General features: G+C 39.8%; 1 protein-coding gene across 4 annotated transcripts in view; it reads left to right on the top strand.

Annotated features, from left to right (window-relative positions):
- MOBP (myelin associated oligodendrocyte basic protein) overlaps window positions 1-12,396 on the top strand; it is a 51,366-nt gene extending 38,970 nt beyond the window's left edge. For 2 of the 4 annotated variants that reach the window (XM_073010323.1, XM_073010322.1), the window contains one exon: window positions 6,277-6,358. Coding sequence is in view for 2 of the 4 variants with exons in the window: in XM_073010325.1 (XP_072866426.1) it covers window positions 6,277-6,316 (40 nt within the window). In the remaining 2 variants the exon portion in view is untranslated. Of the gene's footprint in view, window positions 1-6,276 lie in introns of all 4 variants that reach the window. The other 2 variants (XM_073010325.1, XM_073010324.1) reach the window with 2 other exon arrangements.
- The last annotated feature ends 387 nt before the right edge of the window (window positions 12,397-12,783 follow it).

Raw genomic sequence — 12,783 nt, 5'->3', positions numbered from 1 at the left:
GAAACCTAAGCACATTGTAACTTCCAATTTTCCCTTGCATATAAATGCCTGCCAATTTGACTTTCTGATGGGAAGGAGTGCAGGATTGAGATCAAGCTAGAAACAAAGTAGTGGGAATGGAGAGAGTTGATAAAATAAGGCTCCTCCATAGCACGTATGGAGGGATTGGCCTTTGATGGGAACAAGAAAAGCTGTTAGATTGTGCAAAGTAGGGAGAGACCCATTAATAGGCATTAAGACAGAGGTGGGTCACGCCGGAGAATGAGTGAGCTAGAAGTTTGAGAAGGTTAGGGTATACCTGGAATGTTAGAGACCAGGCTTCTAGGCAGTAGTTAGGGCTGGCTGAGCTCAGCTCAACAGAGCTGTATATAAATCATTTGTTCTTAAGGAGCTCTTTCTCCAGTGAAGGAAACAGATTGCCACCTCTGAAATCATCAGTGGAATCACACAACTCCACATCCACACTCTGCTTCTCTTCCAACTTGTTTGCCAAATGCCCTCACAACAACTGTTCTTAAACTTTACCATGTGCCTCCAGTGCTCTGACTCCTCCATTTTTATCTCCATCTATCAGACTCTTCACTTTCCAAATTAGAAATGATATCCCAACATTTTAATATATTTCACAAATACCCTAGAATCCCCTGCCTTCTGAATATTTGTCTTACACCCCTGGGAAAACCCCAGCCTTTGATGAACCCAACTAACTGGCTTCACCATGCTTGATTTTGGGCAGCTAAGCATCACTGGAGAAAAGCACTCAGCAGGACAATAGTAGCTGGGCATAAGCAGAATTGTGTTTATCCTATCACTAAGCGGTTTCCTTTTGGGCAGTTACAGTTCAATTGCATGCATTCAGACAAAAAAGGAAGCACATACTTCAAAAGTGTCATGTATGCACGTGTAGTTTATATGCTCACACAATACTTCACATGTATCAGGCTTACTGATGTATAATTTACATGTGGTAAAATTAAACTCTTTTGGCATACATTTCTGTGCACAGAGTCCTATGACTACTGCCACAAGTAAGATATAGAATATTTTCATTATCCTTCAAAATTTCCTTATATTTCACCTTTGCAGTCAACTCCCCAACCTGTAGTAGCCAATGACCTATCTTCTGTACCTATAGTTTTGTCTTTTGTAGGATTCTATGTAAGTGGAATTATATATTATTATAGCCTTTCGAGTGTGGCTTCTTTTACTTAACATAGTGCTTTTGAACCATGTTGTTGCATGAGTCAATAGTTCTTTCTTTTTATAGTGGAGTAGTATATATAGAGTATATATGTATGTATGTGTGTGTGTGCGTGTGTGTGTGTGTATATATATATACATATATGTATCCATATGCAACTATGGCCCAACATTTTTTTTTTTTTTGAGACAGAATCTCACTCTGTCTCCAAGGCTGGAGTGCAATGACGCGATCTCAGCTCACTGCAACCTCCGCCTTCTGGGTTCAAGTGATTCTCCTGCCTCAGCCTCCTGAGTAGCTGGGATTACAGGCGTGCGCCACCACACCTGGCTAATTTTTGTATTTTTAGTAGAGAGGGATTTCACCATGTTGGTCAGGCTGGTCTTGAGCTCCTGATCTCATGATCTGCCCACTTCGGCCTTTCAAAGTGCTAGGATTACAGGCGTGAGCCACCGTGCCCGGCCCCAGCATTTTAATCTCTTTCACAAATACCCTAGAATCCCTTGCCTTCTGAATATCTGTCTTACACCCCTGGGAAAAACTCAACCTTGGATGAACACAACTATATATATATATGCATCCACATACAGTATATATGTATATAGTATACATATGCATCCATATAGTCTCTATGTGTATGTTTATATGTATGTGCATATATGTATATACATACGTGCATGTGTATACACACACACACATATATATGGATTCACATACCACGGTTTGCAACTCACCAGTTGAAAGACGTTTGTTTCCAGTTTTGGTGATTATGAATAAAGCTGTGAACATTATGTGAATGTAAGTTTTCCTTTCTATTGGGTAAATAACTGGGACTGGTAATGCTGGGTAATATGGTAGATATTTGTTTAAACTTATAAGAAACAGCTAAATTATTTTCCAAAGAAGTTGTAATATTTTGCATTCCTGCCAGTAACCAGGGCTTATTGTTAACACTTGGTACTATCAGCTTTAAACATTTTATTCATTCTGATTGGTATGTAATGGTATTCATTGTAGTTTTAATTTTGCATTTTCCTAATGGCTAGTGAAGTTGAGCATCTTTTAATGAGCACAAAGATAATCCACCAAAGACACTTATTTGGTGAAATCTCTGCTTAAATCTTCTACATATAAAAATTGGATTGTTTTATTATTGTATTTTGAGGGGTTTAAAAATATTCTAGATACAAGATGAGGGGTTTAAAAATATTTTAGATACAAGACATTTATAAACAATGTTTTTTGCAAGCATTTTCTCCAAGTCTGTGACTTGCCTTTTTATTTTCTTAATAGTGTTTTGTGAAGAGCCAAAGTTTTGACAAAGTCAGATTTATCAAATTTTACTATCATGCTGGTCTTTAATAGTAATTTTTATAAATTTTATAAATTTTATAAATGTTTATAATTTTTATAAGTTATAAAATAATAATTTTTAATTTTTGATACCCCAGTTTCTTCACCTCTCTGATGAGATACAGATGAGATACTGATGTACATGTCTACACTGTTCCCCAGGGGTCCCCAGCAAGGTCACACTTTTTGTGTTGTATTTAAGAAATCTTTTTCTAATTCAAGGTCACAAAGATCTTCTCCTATATTTTCTTGTAGAAATTTTAAATTCTAGGTTTTACTTTTACAGTATTATCCATTTTAAGTTAATTTTTTTTGTAATGGTGTGAAGTATGAATTGAGGTTCAATTTTTTTTGTATATGGTTTGCATATGGCTCAATTTTTTTTGGTAATTATTTCAGTTCAGCATCATTTGTTGAAAAGTTTCTCCACTGAATTACCTTTGCAATTTGGCCAAAAATCGGTTGATCATATATTTATAGGTTTATTTCTAGACTTTCTACTTTTTTCTATTAATTTATATATCTTTCACCAAAATCATACTTGATTACTGTAGCTTAGTAGTAAGTATTGAAATCAGTTAGTGTGAATTCTCCAACATTATTCTTCATTTAAAACAATTGTTCTGGTAAAAAATTATTCTAGTTTTTTTTACTTTTTCATATAAATTTTCAGTGTGTCAGGTTCTACAGTATATTATGGTAGGATTTTGAAAGCAATTGTGTTGAGCTTATAGATCAATTTGCGGAGAACTGTAACAATACTGAGTCTGATAATTCATGAACATGGTATAGCTCTCTATTTATTTAGGTCTTTTTTTGTTTTGTAGATTCTAGTACAATATGTACAGATCTTGCGCATATTTTGTTTGGTTTATACCTAAGATTTTATGCTTTTTGGTGATATCACAAATAGCATTCTTTTTCAATTTTGATTTCTAATTGTTCATTGCCAGTATATAAAAATGTAACTGAATTTTGTATATTGATCATGTATCCTGTGATTTTGCTAAACTTACCTATTCTAGATTTTTTGTGGTAGACTCTAGGGTTTTCTATATTGCAAATTATGCTGTCTTTGAATAGAGATGGTTTGATATTTTTCTTTTCAATTTATATGCCTTTTTTTTTTTTTGTTTTGAACTGCTATTTTGTTTAAAACATTTAATTTTTAGAGAAATATTTTAACAAGATTAAATTCTTGCCAAATTGGCTCTCTGGCTTATTACAAGGGATTACAGTCTGAAGGCCCAAGCCTAATAACACAAGGTGCTTGGGTTGGGTTGTTAGTTTATTCCTGTGCTTTCTTTATATCCTCATTTCAAAATATGGCTCAACTTTTCTCATGGCCTCTTGACTGATGTACTGTATTATCAAAACAGAGAATTGGCATGAGCATTCTTCGGATGTAAAGAATCACAGAGGTCCTAAATACTATTAGAATTACTATGGTGGTAATTGTTCAAAATTGCCTGATATCATCTTAATGGTTATGAGAGATGGTTACCAAAGCTCTAGGGATTGGATTTACAAGGTGGATTCAATTTCAGTTCACATTTGGGGACAATCTCAGTCTTGGAGGGAGTTAACATCTTGAAGAACAGTCATGTGGTAGTTGTCCATGTGTGGGCCAAAGACTGATGACACTTTCTTCTCAAACCCTACATGGCCGTGAATTATCTGTTTCCTCTATTCAGCTATGTGGGCAGTCTTTATAATTTCAACCTTTCAAAGCTGTGCTACAACATGATGACTAGAGCATTTTATATAGGACATGACTTTTGTGTACTAGTAACCTGTTACTTTCCTGTTTTGGGTTTGTCAGGGTGAATAATGTGGGGGTATTTTGTGGAAGCAGAGTCTAAAGAGTCATCATTATTGTCAGTGGTAAGGGGTACTGGCATAGCCCTGTGACTTAAGAGCCTTCACACCTCTTGCTGAGCAGATGGTCTCCCTTTCTGGAAGCTCCCTTGATACTTCCACTGCTATAATTTGGACATCTTTGTTGATCAGTTCACTTACTTGTCCATCTTCCTTGCTGGATGGAGTGTGCATAAGTCAGGATCAGAGAATCTTACAGTCATTCCCCCAGGGCCTCACTCAGGGCCTGGCTGATGTTATTGACTGAATGAGCCCTATGAATACACTTGTAGTCAGTCTGGCACAGTGAGAAGGGCTCTGGCATCATTCCAACAACTGGAGATTAAAACGGGGAAAAAAAAAGGCATGAATTGAAAAAGTTTGAGTCTGAGCTCTGATGCCTGTAGATTTCCTGTGTCTGAATTACTCATTCTAAGTCACACTTTCCCCATCTGTAAAATGAGGATATTATCTACTTCATTAGTTCATCATATTATAGTATTAGGTAAGTGGATATTATTGGAACAATTATTTAATGGATACATTGTGTCATTTAACCCTAACTACTAGCATATTATCTCCAACTCAGTTGCCTTTCCTGGTTGATTTGGAGTTCAGGGGCTGTTGCTGTATAAACTGGTCATCCCCATTACCATCAATGTGGCTGCTATTGCTAATAAAGTGCCAATTAGTTAATTAGATGCTCATATTACCTAGGATGCCACAGTGGCTGATTGCAGAGATACTTGCTGAGGGTGATGCCTGGGATCTGTGGGCTTCCGTGCTGGTCTCAGCACCTGGGTTTTATATTCAGCAGTATCTGTGGGGAGTTCGAAAACACTCACGCAGCCACATGTCTGGAGGTCATACAGGCAATCCAGAAAGTGTAGAGATTCCTTCCTCAAATTTCAAGGGATGTGTTCCAACCTTCCAGGCTACAGTTCACTCTACAAGTTTTAATAACATATTTCTGCGTTTATTTTTTTCTGGTATCCTCAATCCAGTATGAAAGGTATCAGCTTTGCTAACTTGATATATCATTTGGGATTTTCAAAATGCTATTGCTAATACCCGAATATAAATTTTATTTATAATATTAAAAACTTTCCAAATTACACAAAAGCTGTGATCCTCATAAGTTTTGTCCCTAGAATAAAATTATGTGAACTTCCTAATGCATGCATTTTGGTTTTTGTGTATTTGTTTTTTAAACTAAGAACTTTGATGATGCGCTGAAACTATTCGACATAGCTTCATTTCAAAGGCAGTCACATAGAGTTCTGCTGTCTAAATAAATTAAAGCTGATATCACACAACATTTCAGTTGGGTAAGCTTGCAGGCAATGCTTGTCTGGGCCACACGTTTATAATGTCTAATGTCCTTATTGGATGTTGTTTATCTCCTTCTTGAACAAGATTTGTTCCCCCATCAAAGTGGAAACATGTCAGTATGTTCACAATTTTGTAAGTGCATATACTCTATGTGTATATGTATGTACATTCACATCTTCATGTCTATAAGTAGTAAAAATTTTTTTCCAGGAGTGGGCGTACTTTAATTTCCTTTGTGTTTTTCTATGTTTCAAAATTATCTACAATGATTAACCAGAAAAGTAATAATTATCATACTTAAAATAGAACTTTTAAAGAATATCTTTCCTAGACTCAGGCCAAGAAAAAAATATTATCATATAATTTTTGACCAGAGACTACCAGAATTAAGAAATTAAAGAGAGGGATTTTGCAGAATCCCTCAAAGGTAGTCTCAAAATCCACAATTATATTAACTGAGCACAGAGAGAGAGAGAAAGAGTATACATCACCTACCTGTGTCATGTGTTTTTCTTTTTCTCTTTGTAAACCAGATTGAAAAGGAAGATCAGGCCAACCCCAAAAAAGAAGTGATCAAGGAAGAGTTTAAAGTGAATGAACGGCCTTGGCTCCTGGACTCATTGCTTCACAACTCATCTACCCTTGGATGAAGTTATCTGGCTTCAAATATTATGCAGGGACAAACACCTGCTGATGCAGCAACTGCTGATGCTCATGGTCCCCATGGCCTGGGGGCCTCAGGGCAGCCTGCCTGGAGGTGAGCAGGGCTATCTCTGTGTGTTGTACTCCAGTCAGGGGGTTCCAGCAGCACCCGCAGGCTCCAGAGCTCCATGCACAGTTCTTTTTGTTTCACCTGCAGTCCTTTCTTCTCCAGGATATGCACAGGCCTCCAGGGTCTTTCATGGCTCAGGGTCAGGGTCACTCAAATGCCAACCCACATGTTGTCCTCCAAATATTCCCTTCTATCCCTGGCATCCTGTTGCTGAGCTCAACTTTTACTTTTTGACTTTCTCCTTTGTAATTAATCTCTGGGTTTCTCTCTTTCTCTGTGCCATTTGGTTTCCTTAATTAGTTCCCTGTGCCAGCCCACAGTCAGAGCCATAATTGGCTCTGGGGAAGATCCAAGTTATTTTCTGAGTAAGATATTAGACTGCCATATGATCCAGAGATGCAAAGAAATCCCTAGAGAGTGTAGGAGTTGTCTAAATCCATGTGTCAGTTGTAGCCAGCGAATTGTGTTGAAGCAGAGAGAAAAGGCATGAAAAGCAGCCCTCTCCCACTCCTCAGGGCCCTGTCTCCAACCTTACATGAGGCTTTTTGAACATCTCCTCCTGGCCCAGCTGGGGTGAGAGCAAGTCCTCTAAGGCACTGCCTTTGAGCCTTGCTCAGCCCATCTGAATCATCCCAGCTCTAGAATTGACTGCTTTCAAATTGTGTGACCTTGGGAATGTTATCTGGCTTCAACCACAATGCCCTACCCCCAGCCCCTCTCCCAAGTGATCCTAAATACATGGCGGTTTCCCGCGACCCTACCCCACCTCGGGACACAGGCTCATGGCCTTATGGCACTTCACCACCAGAAGGGATGCTCAGAGTTCCTATTTCCACATCTAACCCGCTAATTCCTGGGAAAGTCTGAGGCCTGGTCCCCCTAGTGCTTTCCCTGGCTGGCCTCTTCACATTTTCATTTGATGGTGGAGTGAGATCAGGAAAAATAGGAGAGGAACTTTGCCCTGGGGGAGAAGAGAGTTAAGTGTGGAAAGGGGTGAGTTATAGGAGGTTAAGCCGTCCAAGATTTCTCTCCCTGTGCGGGAAGCCATTTCCTGATGTGAGGGGGTTTGAACCCAATTATAATGGGACAGGGTTGGGTATTGACTTCCCATCTCTTCTCTCTGTTTTTCTCCCACTATCTGTAGCCCAAAACTCTTGCAGAGGACTTTGATCTTTAGTATGGGCTCTTGGTCAGGGTCCTAGGAACTAACCCTGATCCTCACTCCACCCGGATCTACCACGTCCCCTACACACAAACACATGCTGCGGGGAGGGAGTTTTCCCCTGGGTCAAGTGGAGGATCCTTAGATCACCTTGTGCTCCTGTGGACTGGTGTGTGTGTGTGTATGTGTGTGTGTGTGTGTGTGTGTGTGTGTCGGGAAACTTAGCTTTCAGAGAATGTCTTTGGGCTCTCACTTTCTCTCTCACACACAAATTCTGGGGACTTCTCCAAGTCCCTGAGGAACCTGACCACTGAAGCTGATCATGAGATGATTGTACGCCAACACACCGCCTTCAGTGGCCTGGTCTTGACTTAGGGCTGCACTGTATTCTCAGCAGTGGCCTTGCAGGAGCCCTTTTGAACTGCTTTCCCTATTCAACCCAGAGTTGGGGTGGTGGGAGAAGAGGGGTTGGAGTGAATCCGTCTCTATTCAAATTCCAGCTGGGATTACTCTGGGAGTCTTCCTGGCTTGTTTTGGGCCCAAACTTAGCTACATTGTTTATTGGCTCCCAAAGTCGGGATTGGAGAGTGAAAAGATGCAGGCAATGAATCCTTCTGCACTCTCCTCCCCAATCTCTCCAGTGCTTTTCTACCTAGGAGGCCAGTGGAAGGGAGAAGAGGCCATGCCGTAGCCCACAGGGGACAAGGCTCATTGTTCTTCCAGGCTTGGTTCACTCTGCTTTTGATTCAGAAGCTCTTTCCCTACCCAACAAGACTACACTTCCTTGCCTTCTTTCTGTTCTTTCTTTTTGTACATATAAACGGTATGTTGTGATATATTCTCAGTGCTTGTGCCTACCTTGGAACTCTGTTCTTGCTGTTCACTCCACATGTGATACTCTGGTCCAAGATCTTGGCCAGGTGCCTTCCGCTCAAATATCATCTCAGAGGTGCTTCCCTTGAAAACTCGGTGCTGTTTCCATAGTTACTCTATTTGATCACTCTAAGTTTTGTTGTCTTCATAGCACTTATCACCCTCTGGAACTAATCTGTTCATTTATTTACTTGTTTAATGCTTGGCTCTTTTCCCCTCCTAATGTAAACTCCATGATTGCCAACATCTGTTTATTTGCTCCAGTTCCCCCCTCCCCCCATGTTCCTGGCACTAGTAAGAACTCAATAAACACTTGTTGACAGAATGAATGTTTGTTTGTTGTTTTTTATAGGAATATTTTTTCAAAAGTTCAGGTATTTTTAAGAAGTCAAAGGTGTCTATTGTATTTAGCAACAAGGAGCTGTTGGTGACAGTGTAAGGCACTCTCTGTGTGAAGTAAATGGGAGGCGAGGAACAGGAATTTGCAATTGTAGATGCAACCCTCTCCACTAGGCTTGACCATGAAGGAAGGCAGAGGAATAGGGCAGGGGCTGGAGTGTTGCACTTACTGAGGAGGCACCTGAGCATGTGAAAGTGCTGCTGGGAGGGCGGCAGCGGAGTGGGTGTGTGAAGGAGAAGGAGTGGATCACTGATGGAGCCAGCAGCTGAGGAGTTGAGGGGGCCAAATCAGGCTCAGGTGAGAGGATCAGGCATGGAGCAGGGGTGCCTTTTCACTGGAAAAGAGGGAAGGAGAAAACGAGAGTGTAGATTATGGTGGATCTACAGACTTAGTAGCAGGACCTTGAGGCAGTTTCTGCCTGTGGTTTTGATTTCCTCTGCAAAGATGGCCTGTTCACAATGTGGGTGATGGCGTTGGGGTCAGAGGCATGAGGATGGGAGAGAGAGTTATAAAGAAATCATTTCAACTCACATCTTTGAAATGATCCATATAATTCTTTCTCCAGATGAATTTATATTTTTATTTATTTATTTAAAATTCAAGATAACATTTTGCCACTACATTTTTGCCTAGGACTTCATATTTAGATCTAAATTCCAGATCTAAACTTGAGGCTCATATGGTTCCAGGTGGAAGAAATAAGAGTTGGAGAAAAAAAAATGCAGAGTCTAATCCTCCCAGCGAATAAAGATTCATGGGGAAACTTTGACGAAGGGAAGTTGCAAAAATTCCACCAGATTACAGGGAGATGGACTTGTACTCTGAGATAGTAATTTGTTCCCTGTCCATCTAGGCTGCTGTTCTTACACCAGAGAATGCGGAAACTCAGGGCTGGAAGGGCCCTGGGAGGGCTTCCTGCCTGACTCCATCACATACGTCTCTGTCCAGTTAATAACACCATTACCAGGTATTTAGTATCTCTGCCTGAGTAAGATGAAGTGTCCTTAGTGGAAAAAGATGATACTGTTGACCCAAGAGTAGGGTGTGCAGTTGTTACTTGGAGAGAATTTGCATACTCACTCTTTCTATTGTAGTAGAGGTATACTCTTGCAGGAACAGTTGGATAAGGCGAGTGATAAAATAACTTCTTATTGAACATCAACTACGCATTCACCTTACATCACAGGATGCTTTGTGTTTGTAAATGGGAAATGAGAGAGATTTTCATGACCCCCATGGCCACTGAAACCATGACCTTTACCTTACTACCATGATGTGGCAACCTAGAATTTTCTAAACAGAGATTGGTTTAGAGTACCCTAGTGTACTTGGAGATCCCACTGTATGAGATAAGAGGAAAATGGAGCCAGCAGGACTCCAGGCCACACCTTCACATCAACAAAAGTAGTGTTTAGTGTCTATGCTGACTCCTAACTTCATATAGATGAAGGATTTTACTGGAACAAAAGAGTCTGACTACATTTTCACGAATGCAACAAATATTGATAGAATCCTCATGTTAGTGATTTTTCTAAATGGTTTACTGAATTAAAGAGTGTACTCTTTGACATCACAGGTTTGGGTTTAATTGACTGGTATTTCAGTGACTACTCATTTCCTCTTAGGCAACAATTTACCTATCATCAAGTTCAGTGCTTTGACTTTGATCAACTGACTGGGTTAACCAAAGTGCAGATGAGCAAAAGAACACAGATTAGGAAACAGTCCTGATAATTATTCCTATATTTTCAGTTTTAAACAAATTTATATAAAAGTATTATATTTTACATGGCACTAAAATCCATTTCTGTTGCATAAGCTACATTGACATATAAACGACATTGGTAAATGTAAAATAGATTTGAGGAGAGTAGAGAAAACAGGAAGCTACAGCTTAAGTAGTGGCCTGACGTCATAGCAAATCAGTTATCTATCAGATTTTGATCATTTGGCTCAAAAAGATCTCTTAATAAAACTAAGTTCTAAAAAAGTATTAAGTCTAATTTCCAGCATTCATATTGGGTTGTGAAGCATATGCACTCTCTTAAGAGTCAATTCATTACCTGAGGCTGGGGATCTGTGGGACCCAGTAGTGGTGTCTGGAGAGACTGGTGGGCCCCTCTCTAGAACCTAAAAGATGCAAGGATTTTATAGAGGGAAAGGTAAATAATGCCAAGTTACTGGGGTCTAGAAAGAAAGTTTTCTTTTGGAGCAAGAGGGTGTAAGTTTCTAAAGTTCCTTCAGCAGGGATGGTGGTCTTTTAGTTAAGAGGTTTAAAATCACTAGGAAGAAAGGGTGAGGAAGAACGTCTGGGTCCCTGTTTGAGACGGTAACTGATGGTGGTGGAAGTCCTTTCTGCAGTGAGTTAATGGTGTGTATTTCTGATAAAGGTGGGAAGTTATTTACATCAACATTAACCAAATCTACCCTTCATGCAGAACGAAAGAGCTCTTGGGTCATTCTCTATTAATGAAACCATACCAGGGTCAATATTAGAGTGTCTCTATCTCTGAAATACAATGAAAATAATTCCCTGGCCCAGGTGGTGGCCCATGCTACCTCCAGGCAGTTCTACTTGATTAATGATGCAATGGAGATAATCCTATTGCATCCACCGTCAAGGAGAGTTGGGTAGTCTGTCATTCAGAGGAAGTGGGACTCAATAGACATTTTGACTATTTATTAACTCAATCATGTTTACATGCAGATCAGAGGGTAAAGTTTTTCTTTACACCTTATATATCCTTCTCTTCCAAGGTGGAAGTCCATTCACAAACAATTCACTGCTAGGCAGACCTCTTTCCTAACAAGAACAGGTGGATGGCATAGTGGGGATTAGAGCACCTCAGCACTCACAAGGGCATGCTATGGGATGCCCCAGGCTAGAAGCCCTAGGCTGGCTTCTAGGACCTCTTATTGATGGAAGTTATTTAGTGGATCCTCCTGGATTTGATTTTATTTCTCTAATCTCTTAAGCACATCAACCTTTGGGTTTGCTACCTGTAATTTTTGTCTTAAGAAGGCAGCATCTCTATTCTTTCCAGAAAGAAATCTCGATGCAGGAAGAAGAAAAAGCCTGGTATCCTGCCTGTTTTTGTTCTTATGGAGATTCAACAGATTTTTACATAATCTGTTTTTATGATAATTCACCCTACATTTCTTGAATTCTTTGTGAACATCCTTTCTCCTGTAGCTGTGACAGCTTCTGTTCTTTCTCTTAGGGCTTATGAGCTTTCTGAGTCAGATCCTTTAGCAAAGCCTTAGTTTTCTGTTCAGGGAGATCATTAAGGATCTCTATTGCCAGCTGCAAGATTTTGCATGTATTTTCAACTAGAGCTTTGGCTGGCAGCAGTTAAAAAATCATTTTCCAAGTTTAAATTTTTGTTCTTCCAGCGGATGCCTTGCTGACACTTCATTATTTGGCTTAGAATATAAATGGCATCTTTTTTTTTTTTTTTTTTTTTTTTCCAATTCTTGTTAATGTGGATTTTTGCATTGTCTGATGACCCTAACTTTTCATCTTTTTACCATGGTAATCTGCCAGTTAACTCTTAATTTTCAGATCGTCTAGTTCATTTCCTTTTTTGTGCGTTTTCTCCTCTGGCTCAAAGATCAACTGCTTTCAGCTGTCTAGTATATTTATTCATAACTGCAACTGCATTATTTTCCTAAACCACAGCTTCTTTCTGAGACTTGAGATCTTATCTGATTTGCTCACTGCCTCAGTAGGTAGGGGGTGGGGCAGGAGCAGTTAGGGGCAGAAAGAGACCACAGCCTTCTATTTACTGTAGCCTCCCCATGCCCCTCCAAACAATCTGTACTGCCACCTCTTT

Source organism: Chlorocebus sabaeus, chromosome 22 (assembly GCF_047675955.1).
Source record: "Chlorocebus sabaeus isolate Y175 chromosome 22, mChlSab1.0.hap1, whole genome shotgun sequence".
NCBI lineage: Eukaryota > Metazoa > Chordata > Mammalia > Primates > Cercopithecidae > Chlorocebus > Chlorocebus sabaeus.
This window is presented reverse-complemented; position numbering and strand designations above follow the sequence as displayed.